Source organism: Myxine glutinosa, chromosome 14 (assembly GCF_964187855.1).
Source record: "Myxine glutinosa chromosome 14, kmMyxGlut1.1, whole genome shotgun sequence".
NCBI lineage: Eukaryota > Metazoa > Chordata > Myxini > Myxiniformes > Myxinidae > Myxine > Myxine glutinosa.
In genome coordinates this window covers 12,555,938-12,579,411 of record NC_136274.1, presented here as the reverse complement: position 1 = coordinate 12,579,411, position 23,474 = coordinate 12,555,938, and the positions used below count along the sequence as shown (strand labels likewise).

Below are 23,474 nucleotides of genomic sequence, written 5' to 3'. Positions count from 1 at the left end.
GCTCCTGACCCTCCCATCACAACAACCCTTAATATAATACACACGGATAAGCAACCTGAATGGTAATTTACATACATTCACATAAATATGTAACAAAAGCCTTTTCAATAGGAAGAAAAACAGCGTGTTGTAATATACCACTGAATAAAACACAGAAGGGGAAAGGTTAAACATATTTAAATAGTATTTAAACAGAACTGTGAACAATCTTATATGCACAAAATACCAACGGGGGGAGAGCCGAGAGGGACCACCACAAGTCACGTGAACAGGGCAAACGGTGGATGGCAAGGAGATAATGGGGGCGGGGCGAACAGCACACCTGGACAGAAAATACAGGATGAGACAACAGTACACGTGGAGAAAGGAAAATAAATGTTTTTTTTTTGTTTGTTTTTTGTTTGTTTGTTTTTTGGGGGGAGGGGAGGGGTGGGGATTTAGAACGTTAGACAGAGTATTATGTTCGGGGTAGAAGGGAAAAAACAAAGAGCCAAGCAAAACACGCTTAAGTTAACAAAACACCGACAGGGGTACAACTACAAGGCCACACACGAGGAGTAGAACACGATTAATTAATTACGAGTTGCAGGAAATTCAAACCACAACTAACTATAATCAAACAATATCGCATGGACGATAAAATAACGAGTTGAAATTTGACAATCTATCTGGGGAAATGGGGGAGAAACACGTGGTCGAAGAACTAACGAACGAATAAGAATGAATAAACTAATGAGCACAGAGAAGGTAATGTCTTTTTTTTTTTTTTTTGAGTTCAGATTTACATAAGGAAGTAGGCTATGGGGTGAAAGACTGGGAAAACAGAGAACAAAAGTTATTGGATCACAAACGACGGACCGCTGAGAGAAAAACAAAGCCTCAAGGTTGTGCAGTGTACACTGTACAAGGCCTCAAGACACGACACGAATTAACACGATTTTCAATACAGGTATGAAAGATTTGCACCGAAAATCTTCGTCGGGACAATATACGTACATACACCATAAAATAAAAACAGTTATAACGAAAATACAAATGGGAACAATTACTTAACTTCGATTTCGATGGAGAGCGTGTAGAGCTGCGAATAAACGAACCCTCGCCAGCAAGACCGGAAACCGGAAAATGATTTGAAATCGAAGTTATTTGTTGTTGGAAATAATTAGATTTCAATCAGGTGATTCTGCTTTACTTTGGAATTGAACTCACCTGTGGTAAGTTGCAGGTACCTGCAATATAAAAACCACTCATTCAACCAGTTTGAATGGAGAAAAGAAGTCATTCTGCTGTGTTGTGTCACCGTGTGTACCGCAATGAGCATGGAGAAAAGAAAGAAAACAGAGAATTGTATGAGGAGGTCAAACACAAGATTGTAGCCAAGCGTGGACAATCTCAAGGTTACAAGTCCATCTCCAGAGACCTTGATGTTCCTGTGTCCACAGAACGCAATGTTATCAGGAAGTTTCAGGCCCATGGCACTGTCGCCAACCTCCCTGGACGTGGCCGCAATAGAAAACTCGATCTAAGATTGCAGCGAAGGATTGTTCTAATGGTGGAGAAAGCACCTCGATCAACTGCCAAACAGATTCAAGCTGACCTTCTGACACAATGTACAACAGTTTCGACTCGCACCATTCGTCACCAACTCAATGAAAGGGGGTTCTATGGTAGGAGACCCAGACACTGCTGAGAGAGACACGTAAGAAAGCCCGACTGGAGTTTGCCAAAACACACCTGAACAAGCCAAAATCCTTCTGGGAGAATGTCCTGTGGACAGATGAGACCAAATTAGAGCTTTTGGTGAAGCACATCATCTCTATGTTTACAGAAAACAAAATGAAACCTTCAAAGAAAAGAACACCTTCCCTGCAGTCAAACATGGAGGAGGTTCAGTGATGTTATGGGGTTGCAGTGCTGCCTCTGGCACTGCGTACCTTTAATGTGTGTATGGCATCATGAAATCAGGAGATTACCAAGGCATTTTGGAGCGCAATGTTCAACCCAGTGTGAGAAAATTGGGTCTACGTCGAAGGTCATGGGTCTTGCAGCAGGACAATGACCCCAAACACACTTCAAAAAGCACCCAAGAATGGTTCAAGATAAAATGCTGGACTGTTCTGAAGTTGCCAGCATTGAGTCCAGATCTAAATCCCATTGAACACCTGTGGGGAGATCTAAAAACAGTAGTTGGGAGGAGGTACCCTTCAAATCTGGGAGAACTGAAGGAGTTTGCACAAGAAGAGTGGAACAAACTGCAGTAGAGATGTGTAGGAATCTCACTCATGGCTATAGGAAGCGCTTGACTGCAGTTATTTTATCCAAAGTCTATGCTACCAATTATTAAGTCTAGGATGTCAATAATTGTCAATGCCATTTGTTTTTATTTTCTGATTTAAAAGGATATATTACATTCTGAATCAAAAAAAGGTTCTGTAATATTAACAGTGAAATAAAGAATTGTGGAGACCAAATACTTTTATCAATTTCAACTTATTTTGAGAAAATTGTGAGTTATTTGAAAAAGGTGCAAAGGTGCCAATATTTTTGGCCACTACTGTATATGCAAATAGGGTGTGGGCATGTTTTTTGCTTCAAACCAGGGTTATTATTTATTTTTGGAAGCAATAGAGGCAGTGGTCTGTTGCCTATACACCGCCCAAATAACTATGTGGCTTTCTTTCGAGCAAAGGATTTTACCGCGGAGGTTCCGCGGGTCCTTGCTATTATTTTCGGTCAGGTACAAACAAAAACTCGATCAGGGACCACAAAATCCATGTCATTATCGAGTTCTTTGTCCGTGAAATGGGTAAGAAGTGATGACAGTGTGCTGTACCATCCTTTGTGCGGGCGTCCTCATCGGAGAAAATGCTGGTGTTCATGTTCCAAATGAACTGATGGGCGAGCAGCTGAGATTTTTTTGCTGCAGAAAGAATGTATTCCCTTACGTAACCCATCTGGAAAAACAAAAACGACAAATGAACTCAATCACCTGACACAATAATACTCGGTCAATGAGGAGTTCAATGGTGTTACAAGTCCACTTACAGTGTCGTATCGCACGGCTTGCACAATCTGCGGAATGTAGAATAAAATGGCATCCTGACAAAGACAATAAACACACTGGTGAGGTGAGTTTGAACTTCATTCACTGGGGTTGCAGGTAAAGTTATCAGTGCACAGCAAGTTGCACATTTAAAAGGTGACATCGAGGCACAAAATATTGTAACCGCTTTCCACAAACCATACTTAAAAGCAGGAAGTTCTCAATTATAAACCAGTGAGGTTTGAACGTGGTGGGTTTAAGGATGTATTCAAAGTTACTATTCTTCCAGCCGTGAAAGTATTCCAAAATCTATTTATAACAGGTATTTATAAAAGGAGCCGTGTCTGTCTGTTTGTCTGTCTGTCTGTTTGTTTGTCGTGTTATAACTTGAGAACGGATTAACGGATTTCAACAAATCAAACTACGGTGGATTCGGGTAACTCCCGATCCAGAATGTTTGTAATCCCAATATATATATATATATTTTTAATGGGTACATGGGATACGCGTGTTAAAACTACAAATGCCAACACGTGATGTTGGTTATCCCTGCACGGAGCAGGATCGCCCAGGAATCCTTTTTCTTTTCTTCCCCCATAGATTAGCCATTGCAGCAAAGACTGGTATTTCCATCAGCGAAGCGACGGGTCTTATATTCTAGTTTATATAAATAAAGAAGAGTTTAAAACCCATCCTGACCAACATTTGTCGTCACTTACTGGTGGTGAAGGTGTTCATTTTTGCCAAACAATTGACAATTTGGTTAAACTAGAAACACCCTTTCAGTAAACCTGTCTGCAGCAGGGGTCAGAAACCACTTGCGCTGTGGCACATGAACAGGCGAAAATCATAAGTCGTTCCCCCGCACTCCCCCCCACCCCGCATTTCCCCCCACCCCGCACTCCCCCACCCCATCCCACCTGTAGTTTTTCAGACTTTTCCCCATACCCTTTAACATATTCAACTTAACTTGGTACATGGCCTTAGTATGATAAGTTACAGAACAAGTTCGAGTTTCAGGGCGTGTTGTCAATTTTTCACAGAGTTACACCCTTTTTGAACTTAGAAAACATCACATCGGTAGGGGACGTGTTTTACAAAGCAATTCTCGCTCATCTATCTATAATTCCAGTAATCTCTGTATGTCTGTGTGTATGTCTGTGTGTCGTTTGTCTGTGACCGCTGTTTCTCGACAACCACGGGTCCGATATACTTGAAACTTGCCAGGTATATTGCTGGGGACCCGAGGATGTGCCTTTTCAAGGTTTCATATTAATCGGACAAGTAGTTACCGAGCTATGGCGATTTAGCCGTTCGCCGTTCGCTTTGGGTTTGCGAATGGACCAAACCATTTCATGTAAATAGAGGGGGGGGGGGGGTTCTGTGGTCGTTGCGAATGGACCAAACCATTTCATGTAAATAGAGGGGGGGGGGGTTCTGTGGTCGTTACTGCCACGTGGTTTCAAAGTTTTTTTTTGTTGTTGTTTGCACGCATGTTTTTTTGCACGCACGTACGGGCACCCACGTACGGGCACGTCCTAGTTTCATATAATTTTCAGATATACAGTGTCAGGGAATTTGTAGTGGGGGACTCACAGGACTCCAATGACCGCACATAGGTTTACAAAATGTCTGGTTTATTAACTGTATTTATTTCATTTCCAATTACCAAAATGATACCGCATAATATAATGGATCAGGTTAACTCTTTTCGCTGGTCCTTCTCGTTCATCCGACACTCCCGTTCGGTCAGCGCTTCACGTAGCAAGTCCTCTCGACTCCACGTTTGCTCTAGTTTATATGGACGAACTGGACTTAATCCTCTGTCCGCTGAAACGTTAATCCTTCTTCCGCTGATGCCCCGAGGTCATGTATTGCACCAAGCCCTGGCATCAACTCGCTCCCCTCCTGCTGTGATTTCCATTTACACAGTAGGAGGGTGCTCCAGCCTGGGGCTGTGACCAGGTGGACAAGAGATTACCATGTTCGGGCACATTCCTGACACTCATTTACGAACTCGGCTTTCACAGAGGTTGCAGGTAAAATGTATCTGCTTCGTTACCAGTCTTAATCAATAAGTTACCAGTGCCAATCAATAAGTTACACTGAATTACACTTCCACAACAGTCACGTGAAAAAGTAAGTACACCCCATGTAAAGTTTTGACTTTTTCAACATATTTCAACATACAGCTATTTGATCTTCATTTCAACAATATTGATAGATAAAGGTGATATAATATAACAAATATCATGAAACATTTACATTTTGTAGTCCATTGTATAATTTAAATAAACATAAATGCAAATTTTGCATGTGGAAAAAGTAAGTACACCCCTACATTTATCACTACTTCAAATACCTAAAATTAGAATCAGGTGCACCAGCTCAGGTGCAAATGATTAGAACATGGTTAGAGAGGATCTTGGAGGAACCTGTCTTATTTAAACCTCAGACATTTAGTTTGGTTTGCTCTTTGTTGTTGAAGTGTGTGGCGTCACCATGCCTAGATCAAAAGAGCTCTCTGAGGCCTTCAGAAAGAAGGTTATAGATGCCCACAAGTCCGGGAAGGAATTTAAAAAGATCTCCAAACAATTTGAAATCAATCATTCGAATGTCCGGAAGATCATCTACAAGTGGAGAAGATTCCAAACAACTGCCAACCTGTTCAGGCCAGGCCGCTCCAGCAAGTTCAGCCCGAGAGCAGACCGCAAGATGCTGAAAGAAGTCTCGAAGAACCCCAGAATGTCATCACGGGACCTACAGGTAGCTCTTGCCACTGTTGATGTCAAAGTGCACGAGTCTACCATTAGAAAGAGGCTGCACAAATTTGATCTACATGGGAAGTGTGCCAGGAGGAAACCTTTGCTGTCCAGAAAGAACATCAGGGCAAGACTAAACTTTGCCAATGAACACCTAGGCAAAGACCAGCACTTCTGGAACAATGTGCTCTGGACAGAATGAGTCAAAGGTAGAGCTATTTGGCCACAGTACCAGAAGACGTGTTTGGCAAAAACCAAAGACAGCATTTGACCACAAGAACCTGATACCAACTGAAAGCATGGTGGTGGAAATATTATGGTTTGGGGCAGCTTTGCTGCATCAGGGCCTGGGCAGCTCACCATCATAGAATCCACGATTAATTCTTCATTGTACCAGAGGGTGCTTGAGGATAATGTGAGGCCATCTAGACCGAGCGCCAGCGAAATTTGTTCAACCGGAAAGAGACAGAAGGTTTCATTACATGAGGTGGTTGATCGTCCATCACTGACTGAAGGTCGGGATTGCTGCCGGGTCATAGCCTGTACCTTAGGCCTAAAGGTGACCTTTTCGGGTCACCAAAAATGCACTTATTCAACCCAACAGCGACAAGGAAACTAATTGCACCATGACATTTGGTAGGGACCGTAGTTCACCAAAAGTACCGTGACAGCAATTTTATACTGTACATTTTCGAGAACAGCAGCTTTTTAAATAGGTCACGTGACCACATTTATTCAACCCAAGAGCGACAAGCATCAAACTTGGTTCATATAATGCAATGGTTATTGCCAAACACGAAAATACCAATGACAGCAATTTTCTCCTGTACTTTGACCTTGACAGCAACCTTTGACCTCGACACACCCACAACGCAGATGCTTATGCAATGCAAATGCGACAAGTATCGAACTTTTTAAAACGCCATCTTTATCTAACTATTCTGCCATCGATTTCCATGCTTCCGCCTTTTTTAACCGATCCCTGTATTTGGCAGCCCACACATCCCATACATTTTTCGAGTCGCCCCCCGGGCCCCCCCTAGAACCGCCCCTGCAGATGTTTCCACTTGTGAGAAACTCGCTCGTGACAGAAATTACTACTGAAGCTGTTTACATGAAAGTCTGAAGGCTTGCTTGGGACTAGACGTGTTATCATGGAGAATGAGGTGAGTGTCTTACTGATTCGCGGACTAGCGATCCTTTTTCTCACGTATGTTTTTCTCGTCTGTGTGTCTGTATTACCTGAAATAACTCATGTCAGTCCATTGTTCGATTGTGGCATGTCCTAACCCTATAGGCACTGAATACAAAGTTTAAGTTTTGTTTGAAATTGGTTTTGTACTTCAAGTAACGACCGAAAGATGGCAGGTGTGTGTATGGTGTCCCAACAGGCTCCACAGGTATTAGATTGTACAGGCTGACCAGCGACTTGGTTGCCACTGTGGTCGTTAAAATTTGAATAGCGGGGGGTGCCTGGATGCCTATGTGAATCCGTCGTGCCTATAGGGCTAATATCAATATTTAAGGATAGTTGGCGCCCCTTTTTCATCTTTTGGCTTTTGTTAGTGTAAAAAGAGCAGTTTGCATGAATAATCTGCTCGAGAACGACACCAAATTCAGTTGCTTTATTTTTCTATTTCAGATTTGTTTCGTGTGTTCGATGAAAGGTGATGGTGCGCTCAAACAGATCAAGGATGACGAACAGTGGGCAAGAGTGAAAAATGCCACGGATCGACGAAAGTGCCTGCAAACGGACATGTTTCAAGAAACAACCGAACGGATTCGAAATTGCCGAGACATTTCATACTTGCGATACCATTCGGCCTGTCTAAGCAAATTCAGTGCTGTAAAAAAATGCAAGGCTGAGGATGAAAGTAGCAAACCGTCCAGCCCAGCTAAAAAGACACGGTCATTGTCTGGCATGTTAAAATCCACTCCTCGAGGTGTAATAGTGGAGAAACGCTGCGTTTTCTGTTCAAAAGAAAAGAAACGATCCAAGTGTGGACAATCATTTGAACCTTTGAGTGCGATGCTAACTATGAACGGTAGCAAAACAGTTGTGGCCTGCGCAAGAGCGAACCTAAATTCTGCTTCCAGTCAGAAAATTCTGGCGCTTGCTAGAGGTACGGACGACCTTGTGGCTCCCGAGGGCATGTACCACAATACATGTCGCTTGAAATTCCTTCAGAATTCCGGTGCAGAAAACGGTGGCGGCTACGATTTCGCTGCACCGTCAGCTGTTCATAAGGTAGCATTCGACGCGATGAAAGGCTTCATAGACTCGCAAGTTGTGGCAAAGCGTAATCCCGTCCTTGTTGCATCTGTAATGGAGTTATACAGATCAGAATATTTGGCCAACGGTGGGATTTCCGAGGATATAGAAGGATACACCACACAGAAATTACTCGATAAGATAAAAAACACCTACAAGGACAACTTATGCCACGGGAAAGAGTCGAACAAAACAGGAAATTTCATTTACGCGCCATCTCTCAGTTTTGATGACGCAGTCGCGGCTCTGAAAAACACCAGTCGAGATGAACAGGAGGTACGATCCACTGCAATGCTACTGAGAGCGGAAATTCTCCCAATGGAGAAGACCAAAATTCCCAGCCATACAACCATTGATTCTTTGAAGAAAAACGCCCCGGAAATACCTCCGCTGACGAAACTTTTCTACAAAACCCTACTTTCTGGAGTCGGCGACACACCATCAGCCGCTAAGAAAAGGAAGTGTGAAGCGCTCTCATCAGATGCAGTATACACTATCACAGGGGAATGTGAAACCTTGGAAAACCACAGCGCTTGGTATTGGGTTTTCTTCGATGTTGGGAAGCAAGAGTGCACTAACAGTACTGAATAGACTTGGACATTCTTTGAGCAACGATGAGTGCAAAAGACTGATTTCCGAAATCGCCTACACCTGTGCTTCAGGGGAGAAGGAGACGCCGGCGGGACTGCTGACCGATTCACAACTTGCAACTGGTATGTATATAATACTTCAGTAAATATGATTATAAACATCTGACTATAAGTAATTTATATTGTATAAATAATCCTATATATTCATATATGATAAAATATGTCTCTGAAATTAGGGTCGAATGAGAAAGAACGTGATGAATATTATATTCGGTTGAATGCGCTAAAACCTGAGACAGTCCACAGCCCATATTATTAAATATAAAAAAAATAACCACATTTAGAGGCCATTTTTCCCCGCAAAGCGGGGGTTGGCCTTTTTCGGGAACCGTGGTTGTTGTTGTTTTTTGGTCCCCTTTTTGAAGCAATGTTTTACGGCCGGATGCCCTTCCTGACGCCAACCCTTTTTGCCGCCTTTAACGACAAACAGGGAATTACCAGTGAACTGGTACTCAATTAGCCGACCTCGGAAGGATGACAGGCTGAGTCAACCCCCCTGGCGTTAATTCAGCGATTGACCGGGATTCGAACCCAGGATCCTAGGATCCTAAGCCGGCACCCTAGCCACTAGCCCAACACCAGGGTTCAAATTCAGGCAGGATTATTCAGGCAGGATATAATTATTTCTAAATTTCTGCTTCAGGTACAGCCTGGGACAACTTCGACTTGAACGTGGAAACCCTGGATGGCAAGAACAATCTACACGTGACCGTGGGTATAGCTTACCAGAATCAACACGTGCCAGATGAACATCCCGCCGAAATCATTGCTGGACCATCAAGGGAGACGTCAAATCTCAGTGGGAGAGCCAGGAGAACGTTTGAAGGTATTGTGAAAGAGTGCCCTGCTTTCCGTTTAAATTTGCGAGCAGCCAAATTCCCACTGTCGACAAATGACAGCGACAACTATATTGGAGCGCGCGCATTGGATATTTTGTGGGTGATCAAGTCCATGTATGAAACGGTACCCCCAGTTCAATGGATTTTACTCTTTCTTCGTGGAAGATCGCCTTCCAATGACAGTGATAGCCTATATGGACCCCATAAATGAGTCTCCAACACTTAGCAAAGTCGTCCAGGCGACCATGGAACGATCCTTTAAAGTGGCTGAAGAAACTGGTCAAATATGGAACCCAGTCACGTACGATCTGAACATTGCCATGAAGGCGTTCGCCATTCAAGCTCTCCGTGCGCCCACATTTGATAAGCTCATCATTTTACTGGGCAACTTCCACATAGAACTAGCATTTTTCGGTGCTGTTGGAACTTATATATCTGATTCCGGTTTGGAATATCTGTTGACCGAGGGCGATGTTCTTGCCGAGGGTTCTTTGAATGGATTCGTGAAGGGTAAATTTTATAACCGATGTACCCGCATTCACCAGATAACGGCTGGGGTCCTGGAGCAGTTACTGTATGAACGGTTCCTCTCAGACCGAAGTGATCAGTATGAAGAAGTACTCGCCGAGATAATGTCGTCAGATTTACATGATACAAACAAGCTGCTCAAACTGTCTACACAGGAATGTTTCCATCGGCTTGTCAGTGACTACGAGCAGTATTTTCACGAGACCATGAACGGCTCCCTAGGCAAGACAGCGGCATATTGGGCTGTGTACGTCTATCTCATCAATCGCATTTACCGAGAGCTGCAAAGGGCTGTACGAACCAACGATGTCGACCTGCATGTGACAGTTCTGCCTCATCTGATGGACGTTTTCTTCGCATTGAACAGACCAAATTATTCTCGGTGGGGTTCACTCTATCTGGACAAGCTGCGTCACCTAGATTCAGCTGCAATGGATGTACTGAAAGCCGGTGCCTTCAGCACAAAACGTACGAAAAAGTCGTACTCCCGCAGTGCGATTGACCTAACTTTGAAGCAAACAGCGAATCGCGACGCCGCATCTGCAGCCTCCGGAGTCGTTCACTTCGCAAATTCGGAGAAGGCTTTTCGGCGGTGGTGTGTCAGCCTTAGCCAACGTAGCATGGCCGTAACTGAGTTGAAAGAGATGTGTGGAATCCAAAGGGGAGAAACACCGGCAAACCAGTTGCGCACACAACGTCTGCGGAAAGACAAAGAAAGCACCGACCGTCTCAAGCAGCAGTTCATTGAAACATGCAACCCCTTCGATGCCGCCACACCAGACACCCTCGTCAACTTGGCTACGGGACAAAGTGCCGTAGAGGCGACGACCACCTACCTCACCACAACTCTTCAACGGGGAAAAGCGGCTAGATCGGAGTTTCTGTTTGAGTGCGCAGAAGACGGAGCAAGGTTTGTAAAAACGGTGAAGCGCATCAAAGTGCAAAACTTCGCATCCGAGAACGCTCGAAAAGCGACCAAATGTGAAAAAGTTGGTACCGAAGGTGTGAGAGACGCCTTCGCTCACATACTGGCGATGGATGCGGTACGAGAAGCTATCGACCTCCGAGATCTACTAAGCCATCCAATCACCCCGATTCCCCTGTCAATCGCACACAGTGATGGGTCAGTGACGAAGACGACGAAGTCAGCGCTCACGAAAGTTCTGGAAAGAAAACAGAAAGAACCTTCCAGCGACATGGACATCTCCCTCTCAGTGAGGCCATCGGTATATGTCGTTGATGGTGGCCTTATTCTTTACGAGGTTTTGACTCGCCACAAACAATCAACGTATCGCTCGATAGCTAGAGATATAATGGTGCACATTTGTTCGCACGCCGGTACCGCAATTGAGGTGCACCTGCTTCTTGACAAGTACCTGACGCCATCAATAAAAGATCTGGAGAGGAGGAACCGGGGTGGTGGACATGAGGATTTTGTGATAACAGGGCCGGAACAGAGGCAAAAGAAGAATGGCAGCGAACTCCTGAAAAACTATCATTTCAAGAATGCATTTCTGAAATTCATGATGGAAGAAGTCCAGAACGAGCAGTACGCTAGTATCATTGACCGCAAAACAGTGTATGTTTCCCACGGGGGAAGTTGTATAGAACTAAAGGTGAACAGTAAGGGGTTGCTGGTGGTGTCCGTTCCCTCACAGTATCAAGGCCAACATGAAGAGGCAGACACTTTAATTGCTTATCATGCCGTGACAGCGATGTCAGGTGACATAACCGTGCGCTCCTCGGACACTGATGTTTTAGTGATACTGTTGCCAATCGCTGCAAAGCATCCCCACCGCATAATGCTAGACTACAGAAGCGTAAACAGTCGCCGCTTCATCAGCGTGTCTGAAATTGCACACGTACTGGAGGACAGGGAAGCCGGTACAACAGAGGCTGTCGTTGGTTTTCATGCCCTAACAGGATGCGACTACACATCGGCGCTCTACAGAAAGGGTAAACAGAAACCCTTTGAAATAATGGAGAAAGGGCATGTCAAGGCTTTGCAGTCTTTGTGTGATGACGAAATGGATGTCGTGGGGTTGGAAAGATTCGTTTGCCACGTGTACGGCAATAAAAGCGCCAAATGTGTTGATGAGGCGCGAGCAGAGGCCTTTTTCAAGATGGTAGGGGTGGGAAAGTTATCTGACCAAGTGAGGAAGATGAACTGTGCTTCGCTGTCGCCGTGCAGGAGAACCCTTCTGCAGCATCTCAATAGGGCTCACTATGTCTCCTTGATGTGGAAATCGGCTTCGAAAGCAAATCCAACGGCCGGAATGTATCCCACCAACTATGGCTGGGAAGTGGATGCAACTGGCAACTACACATTCCAGTGGTTTCTCGGACCTGTACTGCCTGAAGAGCTGAAAAAGCCTGCTGCCCCAGAGACTGAGGAGTTTGTAGAGGATCCCTACGAATGCGACACAGACGTGGAGGACGAGGCCGACCGAGACCAGCCCATAGACACGCTCTCACCTGATAGTGATGGTGAACCCTGGAGTGGGGATAGCGGGAGCGAATCCGAAACGGAGTGATCAACACAGTTTATACACTGTGATCAATGCGGCAGGAACCTTATGCTTATGGAACTACTGTCAATACAGTCCGTACCATATTCGGATAAATTGAGTAGGTTGGGATTTGCTTGTCGGTATTGGTTTTGGATGACGTCATTGTTGGTATCGCCACATAATATTTCCATATTTTTGGGTTAGCATTTAAAATTGACGGTTAACGGTACTCGCTATTTGTTTTTGTTTGATTAATTGGTCACTGGTAATTGATTCAAACCACTTCCTCTTTCCTCTTATTCAATACGGCCAGTGAGAGTTGAATCGCTTTAGGATATGTACGTCATGTTACAGACGTTGACCAGCGATTGAAATCCGGAAGTAGGTTGCCCGCATCCGGGTCGCTCAAGTGGGTCAAGGTCAAATTAGGCTTACAGGAGAACATATTGCTGTCATTGGTATTTTTGTATTTGAAAATATCTCCATATCGCGTTTTTAAAAGTTCGATACTTGTCGCATATGGATTGCACAAGCATCTGCGTTGTGGGTGTGCCGAGGTCAAAGGTTGCTGTCAAGGTCAAAGTACAGGAGAAAATTGCTGTCATTTGTATTTTCGTGTTTGGCAATAACCATTGCATTATATGAACCAAGTTTGATGCTTGTCGCTCTTGGGTTGAATAAATGTGGTCACGTGACCTATTAAAAAAGCTGCTGTTCTCGAAAATGTACAGTATAAAATTGCTGTCACGGTACTTTTGGTGAACTACGGTCCCTACCAAATGTCATGGTGCAATTAGTTTCCTTGTCGCTGTTGGGTTGAATAAGTGCATTTTTGGTGACCTGAAAAGGTCACCTGTAGGCCTAAGGTACAGGCTATGACCCGGCAGCAATCCCGACCTTCAGTCAGTGATGGACGATCAACCACCTCATGTAATGAAACCTTCTGTCTCTTTCCGGTTGAACAAATTTCGCTGGCGCTCGGTCTAATCTGTCGGAAAGTTGAAGCTCAACCGAAGGTGGACCTTGCAACATGACAATGACCCTAAACATACCAGTAAATCCACCAAGGAATGGCTGAAAAGAAAGAAATGGAGGGTTCTGGAATGGCCAAGTCAAAGCCCGGATCTAAATCCCATCGAGATGTTGTGGGGAGATTTGAAACGAGCTGTGCATGCAAGAAACCCCTCAAACATCGCACAGCTGAAAGAATTCTGCATGGAGGAGTAGGCAAAAATTTCTCCCAGTCGATGTCAGAGACTGGTAGACATTTATAAGAAACGCCTACTTGAGGTTGTTTCTGCCAAAGGGGGCAATACCACCTATTAGAGCCAAGGGTGTACTTACTTTTTCCACATGCGAATTTTGCATTTATGTTTATTTAAATTATACAATGGACTACAAAATGTAAATGTTTCATGATATTTGTTATATTATATCACCTTTATTTATCAATATTGTTGAAATGAAGATCAAATAGCTGTATGTTGAAATATGTTGAAAAAGTCAAAACTTTACATGGGGTGGACTTACTTTTTCACGTGACTACATTCAAACAGAGAATTACCTGGTTTAATATAGTAGGACAACAGTCTTTTTGTGCGTTCCGTCTGATATCATTCGTTGTTGGACGTTCAAGAACCCACAGAGTGTTCTTCGTGACCCCCACGGGGATTGAATATCGACACAACTAAAAATTGTCACCCTCGTAGACGAGACATCAATCGGTGTGCCCTTAATCGAAAGGACGTCAAGCCGGAAGTCCTGTCTGCCAGCACTGGTTGTTGGTGGACATTAAATATCCCACTGTGTCTTTTGCAAAGAGTAGGCGAGTTATCACCGGCACCCTAAACAAATTACAAATCCCTGCACAAATCACCTTCAGTTGAACATCAGGCCTGGCCTGGTGGTGAACATGAAAGTGGTCGGTAGAATATACTTTGAGGTCATGGTTTAGAAGGAAATGTAAAACAATGTACAAATATTGTGCGGAAGCAAACTCTTGGAAAAACCTTTTGTGTGAAAATTCCCCTTTTACATCTTTTGTCGATATCGAAATCAGGTGAGTGGAAGAAAATAAACAAATAAATTAGGATTAATAATGATAATAATAACAAACCTCCACCATTAACCAAATATGAGGCAAAAAGGTGAAATCCATTAAGTGAAAGAATCCAGCACAGATGGAAAGTGAACAAAATGCTCAAAATCGTTTCGAGAATTATATCCAGTTGATAAAATGCTGTAAAGGTGCTCGAAGCCCGACTGACCGGTGGGAACGAACGAAGCACCTGCACGGCATGCTGGGCCGTGAGGGGATGCGGAGGGTAGAGACGGGAGAAATAGGACAAGGCGGTGGGTGGATCAGTCGCAGCCCAGGTGAGGATATGGCTCAGCTCAGGTGCATCGGCCTCAACGGTGTGCTCCGTCACGAGGTACTGTGAATGCAAAGGTATGTGATCTTTCTTCCACAATACACCAATATCAACACAAACAAAAAAAAAACACACACAATGGAGTCCAGTTCCACGACTACTGCTCAACCAAAAAATAAATAAATAAGTAAAAATTTGACAATAACTACCGAATGTCGATGCTACAATCATATAACATCACGTACATGTCGCATTGTGTTATTTTACGGCACATGCATTTACCGTACATTTTGTAATACCGAGTTGTTGTGCGACTACGTATACGAATAGCTACGTCATCCACTCAAATGGGTTTGCATTGAATAGTTTTTAAGTCAACCACTAGGGAAGGCAGAGCTTTAACCAAACCCTCAGTTGTTTACCTGCATTTAGAGATAGTTGGTCTGTGGGCACATGCTGAAGCAACTGTGAAGAAAACAAAACAGGCCTGACCGTGTACTGTCAGGTATAAAACAGGTCAAGTGTACAAAACAGGCCTGACAGTGTACTGTCAGGTATAAAACAGGTACAAGTGTACAAAACAGGCCTGACCATGTAGTCAGGTATAAAACAGGTCAAGTGTACAAAACAGGCCTGACTGTGTACTGTCAGGTATAAAACAGGTACAAGTGTACAAAACAGGCTGACAGTGTACTGTCAGGTATAAAACAGGTACAAGTGTACAAAACAGGCGTGACCGTGTACTGTCAGGTATAAAACAGGTCAAGTGTACAAAACAGGCTGACAGTGTACTGTCAGGTATAAAACAGGTACAAGTGTACAAAACAGGCCTGACCGTGTACTGTCAGGTATAAAACAGGTACAAGTGTACAAAACAGGCCTGACAGTGTACTGTCAGGTATAAAACAGGTACAAGTGTACAAAACAGGCCTGACCATGTAGTCAGGTATAAAACAGGTCAAGTGTACAAAACAGGCCTGACTGTGTACTGTCAGGTATAAAACAGGTACAAGTGTACAAAACAGGCTGACAGTGTACTGTCAGGTATAAAACAGGTACAAGTGTACAAAACAGGCGTGACCGTGTACTGTCAGGTATAAAACAGGTCAAGTGTACAAAACAGGCTGACAGTGTACTGTCAGGTATAAAACAGGTACAAGTGTACAAAACAGGCCTGACCGTGTACTGTCAGGTATAAAACAGGTCAAGTGTACAAAACAGGCTGACAGTGTACTGTCAGGTATAAAACAGGTACAAGTGTACAAAACAGGCCTGACAGTGTACTGTCAGGTATAAAACAGGTACAAGTGTACAAAACAGGCCTGACCATGTAGTCAGGTATAAAACAGGTCAAGTGTACAAAACAGGCCTGACCGTGTACTGTCAGGTATAAAACAGGTCAAGTGTACAAAACAGGCTGACAGTGTACTGTCAGGTATAAAACAGGTACAAGTGTACAAAACAGGCCTGACAGTGTACTGTCAGGTATAAAACAGGTACAAGTGTACAAAACAGGCTGACAGTATAAGGGAAAAGTGAAATGCTGTATTGCACATTTTTACTCAACATATAATGTTGTTTTCATTTCAGAATTGCAAAACCTCAATTTTCTGAAGGTTTGACACCCTGCTTTATAATATCGAGCATTTAATTACATGAACATTGTGGTAACCACATGTCTTGCAGTATTTTTGTATAAATGATAGAGCTGTTAGAAAAGTGTGTTGCACATCACACTTCACAAAGGTGTTGAGTTGTCTGTGTCAATACAGCATGTTGCAGCACATATTTGGGGCTTAATACAACTTCAGTTTTTCTGAAATCTAAAGACAGCTCAACAAGTGAAAGCTTTCCAGTCAGTGTGAATATAAATATTGTTACGTGGGAGGAGGTGTTCATAGGTAGATTGTGGTAAGAATAGCATTGACTGTGTGACTGCGTAGGTTGGATTACTTTTGTATCAGGCAAATTGTCACCAAACCTGTGCCGCACCAGCCAAGCATAGGCCATAGCAGACCCAAACCTAGTCCACACCTTGCTCAAGCCCTCGCCTTTCCCCATTTCCTTGACAGTCCCGGTATTTTTTTTTATTTTAAATAAACTCCATTTTAACTGAAAGAGACGTTTTGCCACCTTTTGCTTCCTATGTGTTGCACCACAAGGTTCAGCCTTAGATCTGAGTGATCGTTGCAGTTTTGTAAATGATAAAACTGTTACAGTAACTGAACACTGTGTGAAGTTGGAAAGCTGGGCAATCTTCAGGAGTAGCAAAAGTTCCTGGTGCGACGGGTGGCGTTAGTCAGACCCCTGGACGTGACAATACTTAACAAATCAATTGTTCTGGCTATGCTGTTTAAATGTTACTATAACATGAATTAACCAAGTGAATAAACATAACAATAAACATAACATACTTACTCACCGCAGGCAGGTTGGTGGTCTTTCTGTCTTCTACCGACTCCTCTCTGGCCTTGCTCCTCCAGCTCTCTCTGGGCTCTGTCCCCCAAATATTCCTACAGGTCGCACAAGATCTGCCTGCAACCCTCTTATGGTTAAACTGCCAAAATCAAGACTCTCTGCTCATCTTCACTCCTTCATTCCTCTTTTCTGCCACCTCTGGAACAAACTCCCTCACTCTCTTCAATCCCATTCCTCCCTCCAGGTCTTAAAACAGCTGTTCACCACCATCTCTTATTTTCCCCCATCCAAAACCTTGATCTTTTCTACCCCCGCTAATTCACCCCAGATACACTTTTTTTAAATTTTTTTTATTCCAACTTCTTTCCTGGAAGTCCTTGCAATGTTCATATGTTTTATACCTCTCCCACCTCCCCCAAAGCCCTCCCCCTCCCACATTTCTCCCGTTGTCCCTGCTCTCAAATGTTGTGTTTGTGTCCTTCACCCTCTCCTCTCTCCCCTCTCTCCTCTCTCCCTCTCTCTCCATCTTGTCTGCCGCTCCCCTTATTTTTTGTGTTTTGTGAGTCGGTTTGACTTTTTGTGTGATTAATGTTAGCTCTTTCATGAGCCTCGATCTTGTATACAAAAAAACCCAAAAAAACCAACAAAAAAAAACACTCAAAATAACAAATCTTTCTGCCGTGTTCCCGCTCCAGACTCTGAGGTGCACCGTAACTGGGGTTTGTGGAGGTAATACGTAATAATATATACATTATACATCTATCTATAATTCCAGTAATCTCTGTGTGTATGTTTGTATGTTTGTATGTTTGTATGTTTGTATGTCTGTATGTCTGTGACCGCTGTTTCTCGACAACCACGGGTCCGATATACTTTAAACTTGCCAGGTATATTGCTGGGGACCCGAGGATGTGCCTTTTCAAGGTTTCATATTAATCGGAGAAGTAGTTACCGAGCTATGTCCAAAAAACGATTCAACCAATCAGAGAGCAGCGAGCTATCACGTGTGCCGAACGTGCCGAACAGACTCTGCCTCGGACGGCACATTTGAGAGCGTATTCATTTATTTCACGTTGGCAAACTATGTTGCCGCTATGTTGGCGTTAAACGATGTTTTAAAACTAATTAAAACTAATTTGCGATTCTTTCGCTTTCCTGCGCGTTTGTGCATGCTATGGCGATTTCTTTACCAAACTCCGCAAGCCGTTCGCTTTGGACCAAACCATTTCATGTAAATAGAGGGGGGGGGGGGGGATTGTCACCGTACTCGCAAGCCGTTCGCTTTGGACCAAACCATTTCATGTAAATAGAGGGGGGGGATATAATTTTAGATATAGATATAGTACGGGCATGCCCTAGTACATACAAATAATAGTTGCAGTTTTGGAAGACCCTCGGGAGACACATCCAACACATTAGAGTTCCCTAGTGTAGTTATATCTTTCGCAATTTTGTTTTGTTAAATGACCTTGTGATAGCCTCCCCCTTGTATTGGTGGAAAGGAAAGATGCGTTGTGAATTTAGTTAGAACTATTCCTATTGTTCTTTTCCTCATTCTACAATTCTGTACTCAGGCCGTCAGCACTGCCAGTGTTCTCATCGCCATGCTGCTTAACCACCTTTGCTGCCAGCGTTGTACCAGCAGCCTGCCCATTGCATCCCTGAAACCAATCGCGATGATTGGATCGCATAGCACCAGCCAATCAGCGTGACTGGATCACGAAAAGTAGATGTGAGAGGTGACGGAATCGAGGGTAATAAAATCCAGAGAAGAGTCCAGTTCTCCAGAGTTTAGTTCAGTTCTGAAGAGGGTAGAGAGAAGCTCGAGTAGAGTTGATTTGAGAGGTCCGCTGGTTCGAGCGCAGCTTCAAGGTGAACCATGCAAAGCACCGAGCGCTGAGAATGCAGCGGGGCGGGCACAGAGCAGCAGGCGAGCAGAGCGCGGGCTTTCCAGGTGTGGTCACCACCTCCCCACGGACAGTACCTCATATTCACCTTGTAACACCAAAGATCAACTCTCGAGTTTATAAAGGGGTCAACAGTGATTCTCCCCAGAATTGACTTCTCTCCCTACGCGTCTTACACATGCACCCTACATCCTTGCATCTTGCAGCACATACCTCATTGACTCAACATGGGTTTGCAGAGTGTCAACTAAGTCCACAACAGTTCTTTTCAGAACTCGCATTACACGCACCCGCATACACCACACCTCCAATCTGCACTTCTCAATCACCCGCACCACACACCCTGTTTGTTACCACATGACAGGGTGTGTGTGTGTGTGTGTGTGTGTGTGTGTGTGTGTGTGTGTGTGTGTGTGTGTCCTGTCTGCCGTAGCCGGTCATCATCTCTACACATGGGCCTTACGACTGAATAGAGCCTTCTCTGGTCTTGAAGCACCCATCTCCACCACAGCAAGGAACCATGCACGACTCATGGACCAAGCTGTCTCCTCATTTGTGCTCCGTTTCCCTCTCCACCCCCGTAGCGGCGACTTTGTTACTCTGTGCGACCTCCCATGTGACCACCGGGGGTTCGTCTGATCTCACCCGGGGACACCCCTGCTCGCCCAGACATGGTGCGCTGCTGCCACCGGTCGCCATCTCCACATATGGTGACAATGAAGCTCGGTCAGGAGGGAGTTGACAAAGCGCACCGCAGGAGGGAATCGTTCAGTCTCACAGGAGCTGTTATATTCAACGCGGATAAGCTCGGTCCCACTCGCCCTTGACGGGATGTCGAGTGTGTGTGGGTGTTTTTGAGAGAGTGTGTGTGAGAGTGAGTGAGTGGGCGAGTAGGTGTTGGTGAGTATGTGTCAGTGAATGTGCGACAGTGAGTCTACGTCAGTGAGTGTCTGTCATTGAGTGTGTCAGTGAGTGTTGACAGCAAGTGTGAGAGTGTGCATGAGTGTGTGTGAATATACATCAGTGAGTGTATGAGTGTACGTCAGTGAGTGTGCAAGTACACATCAGTGAGTGTGTGATAGTGTGTGTGTGACTGTCAGTGAGTGTGTGTATATACGTCAGTGAGTGTGTGTATATACGTCAGTGAGTGTGTGTATATACGTCAGTGAGTGTGCGAATGTGCATCAGGGAGTGAGTGTGCACGTGTCCGCACAATGATAAACTTTAATATAGCGCCCCCGGTGTGTGAAAGGCGTCAACTGGACAAATATCCCAGTAATGCTCTGCATTGTTAAAAGCTTTGTTAGAATACTGTAAATATAAATTTAAAACAATTCAAAGTCATATAAAATGCAGGTCATACAATGGAGTACACCTATAATGCAACTGCACAACAATGTTCATAAATGGTCACAGACGAGGATTAAACCAAAGAAATGTAATAGTGAATAAGATAATATAGAAAATGAAGGCTTGAGTGCAGATGCTGAGAGAAAGGTAGAAGGCCATAAAGATCAGAGTACCTTGATAGCATCTGGAATGTTGCACACAGCACCTGGCTCCAGCCTCACCAGCTTAATAACTTCCTCCACAATGGCCTCAGAATTTGTGAACCTGAACAGCACAAGCTCCGCTTCATTAAGAACATCTACGCATGAAAGTTGAAAATTCTGACAGGTGAAAATTCTGACCGACAGAATACGTTTTAAAAAACTTGTACATCTACTTATCATCCATATATCTCTATTCACCTTCACTCTTTCATTCCACTTTTCCCCGCCTCTGGAACAAACTCTCTCACTCTCTTCAATCCCACTCCTCCCTCCAGGTCTTTAAAACAGCTGTTCACCACCATCTCTTATCTTCCCCCATCCAAAACCTTGATCTTTTCTACCCCCGTTAATTCACCCCAGATACACTTTTTTGAAATTCCGACTTCTGTCCTGGAAGTCCTCGCAATGTCCATGTGTTTTATACCTCCTACTCTCCCCCCACCCCACCCCCCCCCCCCCACGCCTCCTCCCCCCAAGCCATCTCCCTCCCACAGATCTCCCGATGTCCCTGCTCTCAAATGTTGTACTTGTGTGCTTCCCTCTCTCTCCCCATCTTGTCTCCCGCTCCCTTTATCTTATGTTTTATGTGTCTTTGTTTTTTTGTTTTTTTGTGATTCATGTTTGCTCTTACACGAGCCTCGATCTTGTATTAAAAGAAAAAAAATCGTGTATCTTTATCATGAGGTTAAACGTGCTGTGGTTGCCAAGCTTAGTAGATGTTGCATACACAAGTGTGAGATTACTCCAAGAGATTACTATGTCTCTCCGAAAAGATCGACTGGACAACCCTCCCATCTACTTTCTCAACAATCCTCTCCAAGAAGTTCTGTCACTCAAGCTTTTGGGTCTCACTATCTGCCATGATCTTTCTTGGGAAAACCACATTTCCAAGCTGGCCTCCAAAGCCAGTCGTCGACTGGGCATCCTCCGTCGTGCGAAGTCCTTCCTCGGCACACCTGAGCTCCTCACCACATACAAGGCTTTCATCCGCAGCTCTATGGAATACTGTTCTCCCCTATGGGCTGGTGCTCCTGCCTCACACCTGGCTCGGCTTCACGCTGTTGAATCCAAAGCTTTCAAAATCATTGGAATCTCCCGCGATGAAGCTATCTCTGAGGGCCTTTCACTCACTCACCGCAGGCAGGTAGGTGGTCTTTCTGTCTTCTACCGACTCCTCTCCGGCCTTGCTCCCCCAGCTCTCTCTGTGCTCTGTCCCCCAAATATTCCTACAGGTCGCACAAGATCTGCCAGCAACCCTCTGATGGTTAAACTGCCGAAATCTCGGCTCTCTGCTCACCTTCACTCTTTCATTCCTCTTTTCTCCCGCCTGTGGAACAAACTCCCACACTCCCTTCAATCCCTCTCCTCCCTCCAGGTCTTTAAAACAGCTGTTCACCACCATCTCTTATCTTCCCCCATCCATAACCTTGATCTTTTCTACCCCCACTAATTCACCCCAGATCCACCTTGTTTGAAATTCCAACTTATTTCCTGGAAATCCTGGCAGTGTCCATATGTTTATACCTCTCCCACCCCCCCTCCCCCTTCACATGCCTCCCCCCCTTCACATGCCTCCCCCCCAAAGCCCTCTCCCTCCCACAGATCTCTCGATGTCTCCATGTCTCTCGGTCCCTGCTCTCAAATGTTGTGTTTGTGTCCTTCCCCCTCTCTCCCCATCTTGTCTACCGCTCCCGATGTTATTTGTTTTATGTGTCTGTTTGTCTTTCTGTGTGATTAATGTTCGCTCTTTCACGAGCCTCGATCTTGTATACAAAAAAAAAAAAAAAAAAAAAAAAAAAAAAAAAAAAAACCAAAAAAAAAAACCACAAACTGCCGAATGAAATAAACGGCAATTTGTCAAGGAAATCACGAATGTCGAAGTGTAAAAGGTGCACAAACAAACTTCACCACAGGTCACTGTATAAAGGAGCACGACACACACACATTTAATTAAATAACGACGCATACTCAAAAACAGGCTCACAGAATTGTTATGCAGGCCGTAGCACAAACCAAGTTTCCAGAGAGAGCATGTCATACCTGTGCGCTGTTCCTTCATTTCCGAATCAAACAAAACAATCACGTCGATCGATCGATCACCGCATCCAAACCGCACCTTGATGGAAGCTGTACAGCAAGAGAAGGTGCGATGCTCCATGCCAGGTCCACGTTGTCTCGCCACTGTTTGGGGGTCAAACTCGTGTACTTGCTGCGCGTTGCCAAATTCTCTGCCTGATCAACCGCCATGTCCGAAGAGCCAAGGGGATCATACCAGGTCATCAACTGGTCGATCTCGCTCGCCTGTGCAGCCCCAGGAATAGTCATACATATGAACAAATGCTGCTTTCTTTGTTTGTAAAATAAGCATGGCCCTCTTACATAAAGTAGTCATTTCGCTCCACCAATGGATGGACAACTGGGATATTTTGATGTGATCCCTTTTTTTTTTTTGTACACATAATCGAGGCTCGTGAAAGAGCTAACATTTATCACACAAACAAATCAAACAGACAAACAAACAAAGTATATAAAAAGGGGAGCGGTAGACAAGATGGGGAGAGAAGGGGAAGCACATCAACACAACATTTGAGAGCAGGGAAATCGGGAATGTGTGGGAAGG

At 44.4% G+C, this 23,474-nt stretch overlaps 1 protein-coding gene across 1 annotated transcript in view; it reads right to left on the bottom strand.

Annotated features, from left to right (window-relative positions):
- Positions 1 to 23,474, bottom strand: part of PI4KA (phosphatidylinositol 4-kinase alpha) — a 261,370-nt gene that overhangs the window by 60,678 nt on the left and 177,218 nt on the right. The window contains exons 40-44 of the mRNA XM_068135196.2: positions 22,971 to 23,155; positions 20,825 to 20,915; positions 14,872 to 15,039; positions 3,046 to 3,099; positions 2,834 to 2,954 (exon numbers count right to left, since the gene is read on the bottom strand). Coding sequence (XP_067991297.2) covers positions 2,834 to 2,954; positions 3,046 to 3,099; positions 14,872 to 15,039; positions 20,825 to 20,915; positions 22,971 to 23,155 — 619 coding nt within the window. The remainder of the gene's footprint in view (positions 1 to 2,833; positions 2,955 to 3,045; positions 3,100 to 14,871; positions 15,040 to 20,824; positions 20,916 to 22,970; positions 23,156 to 23,474) is intronic.